General features: G+C 31.0%; 2 protein-coding genes across 3 annotated transcripts; both read left to right on the top strand.

Moving 5' to 3' along the window:
• Positions 1–4,613, top strand: LOC116770287 (coiled-coil-helix-coiled-coil-helix domain-containing protein 10, mitochondrial). Of its 2 annotated transcripts, XM_061527816.1 has the most exons (5): positions 39–129; positions 3,342–3,440; positions 3,789–3,942; positions 4,252–4,468; positions 4,550–4,613. In XM_061527816.1, exons 2-5 carry the CDS (start codon positions 3,421–3,423, stop codon positions 4,558–4,560), a joined length of 402 nt encoding a protein of 133 aa, XP_061383800.1. In that variant the 5' UTR covers positions 39–129; positions 3,342–3,420; the 3' UTR covers positions 4,561–4,613. The 2 variants fall into 2 exon arrangements, with proteins under 2 accessions (XP_032517588.2, XP_061383800.1); XM_032661697.2 differs by lacking the exon at positions 3,342–3,440 and having other exon boundaries at positions 1–129.
• Positions 371–3,223, top strand: LOC133318694 (coiled-coil-helix-coiled-coil-helix domain-containing protein 10, mitochondrial). The gene is made up of 3 exons (XM_061527815.1): positions 371–547; positions 618–762; positions 2,685–3,223. Exons 1-3 carry the CDS (start codon positions 498–500, stop codon positions 2,925–2,927), a joined length of 438 nt encoding a protein of 145 aa, XP_061383799.1. The 5' UTR covers positions 371–497; the 3' UTR covers positions 2,928–3,223.
• Positions 4,614–5,034: the final 421 nt, after the last annotated feature.

Genomic DNA, 5,034 nt, shown 5'->3' on the forward strand with positions numbered 1-5,034 from the left:
AAATAAAACTTATATGTCATATAATGAGGGAACACATGCTTTGACAGTAAGACAAAGATTTAAAAATTATTATGGTGACTATATTTTTTTAAAAGCTTAAATAAATATGCCCGCCCGTAGCAGATCCAGGTAAATAAAAGCAAACAAATAGTATATTTTACTTTAGTTTTTATATTATATATATAATATTATAAGTGATATGGTAGATAAATCTAATAAACGCTTGTCATGGTAACCCTCATAACTACGAATACATATATCTCGTTTTTACATAGCTTCAATAAGGTTGAATAGAAAAAGATAGGTGATTCTAAATTTAAACCTTCTAGAAAAAGATGTTGAAGTTTTATATAAACGTCAGTGTTCTGTCATGAGAGTGAATGATTCAGTATAGACTCGGTTATAGACTCATTAATACTATATTCTGCGACAACGTTGTGTTTTCTTGAAGGACTCAAGAATTGCAAGCTCTTTTAAAGTGTTAATTATTTGAAAAAATGCCTCGACGTGGTCGATCAGCAAGTCCGCCTCCAGCTCCTCAGCGAAGGTAGATATATTCAGATTGACTTGGAATTTCATTATTGGAATGATATAACCTCTAGGGCCAACAATTTCAGAGCTGCGCCGCCGCCATCTAGAAATGTACCAGCTCAGGCTCCTCCATCCAGCCCTGCTCCCATGGCAGCGGCTCAGCCGCAGCAGCCTTCGCTTTTCGGTCAAATGGCAGCAACTGCCGGCGGTGTCGCCGTTGGTTCAGCAGTGGTACGTAGTTTGTTTATTACGTAACTGGTTTATGTTTCGCTACTACTTTACTGATCTTATAAACAAATATCTTCAATAATAATTTATTTCACAATATTTCATAATGGTTCCCAGATACCTCCTTAATCGAGCACGTTTTTTATCTGGATTATGTCCAAAAGACGTCACGTGTGTGACTAGATATTTTTTGCTGTCTTATCGTGTTTACAAAATTTAAATAAGAAGTCATAAATACTTATGGTATTTATAAATAACTAAATAACGCTTAACTAAATTGACTTGAAAATGAAAACATTACAACTATACAGTACAAGTACAGTTTTATATTAGGGTGTTTAAACAATATAAAAGTATGTTGTTAACAACATTCAATATGTTTTGAAGCAAAAGAACAAAGGAAGCCATATTCTTGTATGAAAGAAATGATCAAGGTCTTCTGTTAATCATATTGGATTCAAAATACACAGTTTTTAAATTACATCAATAATCTTTTAAAGTTTTTCCATTAAATACTTTTATAGTATGGATGTTCCAATAATTTTTATTAAAATGCATAATATATAATGTATTTGGAATCTTTGATGTTACAAAAGTAATGAAAATACGTAAAACATGTTAGATTAATATAACACACCAAAACCAACCAGTGATGACATTTGTTACTGACTTTTTTATGTTAATCCAACTCTAATAATTTTGATATTTTGAACTTTAACTATATAAATTATAAGGGAACGGAGTTTTTGTTATTTAATAAGAAATTTGATGTTACTAACATTTATTGTTTCATTCTGAAACTGCTCGATGGATTTTATTGAACCTTAACAGTACATAGATTAAAATCAGAGTAATAGGTCATATAATTAGATTCATACAATAATTTTCCCCAAAATTCTGTGTAATTACTTGTTTATTTAGCTATAGTGGCTGTACTGTGTGAAGTTGGATATTCAAGTACATTTCTCTCTAGTTCCAAAGTCCACTTCCACAATGTCACAGGCAGAAACTATTTACTGGTCACATAAATATTTTTCTTTGCATACTGACGTTACAAAATATTGAAATATGTCTTAAGAAGATTCTTTTGAAACCAATATGTTCTAAAAAAGGCAGTTTTAAGAACCACAATAGTAATTTCATTTTTACTCATTTCTTTAGTTATTGTGTCCAAATCAATATAAATGCTAACAAATTGCTATTTTTAAAACTGTGGAAAAACCCAATGGGGAAAAGTCTTGTTGCTCTTTATTGTGACAAGTAATAAATCACTTCTGATAAAAATATCTCAAGACGAAGATGGCCCTGCTCTCTGAGATTTTCTTCAATAGTTTGGTTTTTAAGATGAATTTTAACACTTTGTTTGATGAATTTTGTCATACTTCATCATAATTTCCTTGTATCTATTAAAAAAGATAGTAATAAAAGATAATACTTGATGTTAAATGAATACTATAAAATATTTTTAGTATATTCTCTAAATAACACGACTGCTTTTGAATATAGAACAATAAAAATATAAAAATTAATCCTATTTCTACATTTTTCTTTAGACATTGTTCAAAGAATAAAATGAATGTCTTGAAATTTATGATAAGTAATATGATATGATTTAACAAAATAAAGATTGACAGAATTATAAATAAATCTCACAATTATTCAAGAGCCATTGAATTTGATTGCAACTAATAAAAGTTGGGATTAAAAATGCATGATGATAGTTTTTAATATTGGTCTGTGTGTAAGATTACCAAACTATGAGCGAATAAGGAATTCATTTTAAGATTTTTTTAATACCAAAAATATTGTTAAGTTTTTAAATCCTTGAAATATAAAACTAATCGAAGCAATTCTAATGAGAAATAGTTTAAAAGGAAGTTCATATAAATCACAATCACATGTTAATGAGTCGATACATGTTTCAGGGCCATGTAGCCGGTAGTGCTCTGACGGGTATGTTCAGCGGAGGTAGCAGTGAACCCGCTCAACAACAACAAGCTCAGCCGGCTCAAGCCACATACAGCCAGTACCAGAACCAACAGCCGCAAGGCCCATGCGCCTGGGAGATCAAGCAGTTCATTGAATGCGCCCAACAACAGCACGACCTCTCGCTCTGTGAAGGATTCAATGAAGCCCTCCGTCAATGCAAACTGAATAACCACATTTAAATCAATCAAAGGTGTCCAAGATGCTATTCGTTTTTCAAAGATATTTATTCCTTCTCAAGACCTGCGCATGCAAATTCATCAGATTGAAGACCCATGCTAAAGTACAGATGTTTCAAATCACATCTAATCTGCGACACCTTCCTAGTTATTATTATACATAATTTTGTTACTTTATGTAGAAATAAATTTTAGTAAATATATTAATTTTTTTTGAAATGACGTAGACATACCATATTCAATTTATTTTATAATAGTTATTAAAAAGTTATCAATAAAATACAATAGAAAACCAAAAATGTTTAATTTTATTTAAAATTACTTTTTAAAACCTTGTTCTTGCCACAATATTAACATGACGTCTATTAAGCAGTTACAGTGCCTACTGTTTTGTGTGAAATAGTTTTCCTATTTCAGGTTGATCTAGAATGTAATCAATATCTAATAAAAAAAAGAAGTTTATAATAATATAATCCTTTGTTATATTCCTAGAAAAATGTGCAACTGTAATAAAGGGTAGGTACTATTGTTGTTTGAATCTGCTAACATCTTAGTACCAATGTCCAGATAAAATGTCAGTGCAGCTTTAATGATACGTTAAAGAAAGTACATGGATTTAAATTCTAATTCGCATACGTAAGAAACATTCAAAATTTGACCGGACATTTTTATTCCTAAGACGTGTTTGACCATGACAATAAGTAGGACGTAACTTTGTACCATCCCCTATAAGGATATTTTAAAAATAGTAACAGTTGTGTTTAATAAAAAAAAAACAGTAGTATTGTGATATTAATTTGAAAATAGATTTATTTATTGCAACTTAGGATTGTATCGTGAGATTTATTGCTAACTGTGATTCAGTTCCGGCGGCTACCGTAGTCGCTCAAGATACTCGCGAGCCGATGCTCACGCACCAGCGCGACCGCCCACCATCGTAGTGACGCCAATGCCAAGACGCTCTATGTTCAGGGATGCTGCGGCCGTGGCGGGGGGAGTTACTGTCGGCACTACCATGGTAAATTAAGTTTCCAATCACTGTCATATACCTACTGTATAGAGTATTTGTTTTCAGTTGTTTTTTTTTCGGGCAATTTCGTTATTAATTTACAAATGGGAAAGGTGTTTAGGAATCAAGAGAAATATGAGTCGTGCTATTTATTTATCTAATATTGTTTTCATAGTTTTAGTATTTTTTTCTGCAGCCAGGATTCCGTTTTTTTATGTAAATTGTTTCTGTATTGCACACCTAGGTTTTTGAACATATAAATCATTAAGTTTTTCTTAAATTGTTTTATATTTATTATTTATAAATTAAATGTTGTAGGGACACTTAGCAGGCGAGGCAATCTCAAGTTTGTTTACTGGACGACGGAGAGAAGAGGTGGTCCAATCGTTACCTCAGAATTATCAAATGGGCACAGAGCCTTCAGGACCTTGCGCATATGAAATAGCCCAATTTCTAAATTGCGCTACAAATCGAGAAAATATTGAAGAATGCCAAGCCTTTAATGAAGCCTTAAGGGAGTGCAAGAAAAGGAATCGTAAGAATATTTGGTTATACGTTATAAAGGTACAGCTTGAACTGTTGGATAATTCTTATCACACTTTTTTTTTACTTTCAGATATTCCCTGAAACCAGCTTTGAAATAAAAAATATGAAACCATAAAATACATCTATAAATCTAAGTATGGCTTTTATTTTCTTCGTTACATATACTTTTAATAAATCTCAATTAGAATATTTTTCTAGTTACACAAATAGGTGCTAACACCGTATTCTCTATAAAGTCGTGTTTGCATTAGAAAACATATTTCAAATATTATAAATTTAATTTTGAATTGTTGTAGTTTTAAATCTCAAATCTCTAAAATGTTTGGAGCTGAAGTTTTTCGAGGAGATAAAATTACTTGTTCCATTATATACATGTTAAGTAATCACTTAGAATGTCTACCAATTTACTTTATATCAGATTCATAGTATCATCTGAATCTAAAATTTTTTTTTTTTTTGAATAATTCTCTTGGATGTATCCTTAATACGTCGAATGGAGATGTTATCTTAGTTCAAAATAAAAATAAAGTAAGTGGGGAAATAATAACACATAAA

The sequence above is a fragment of the Danaus plexippus genome (genome assembly GCF_018135715.1).
Source record: "Danaus plexippus chromosome 13 unlocalized genomic scaffold, MEX_DaPlex mxdp_15, whole genome shotgun sequence".
In the NCBI taxonomy this organism is placed as follows: Eukaryota; Metazoa; Arthropoda; class Insecta; order Lepidoptera; family Nymphalidae; genus Danaus; species Danaus plexippus.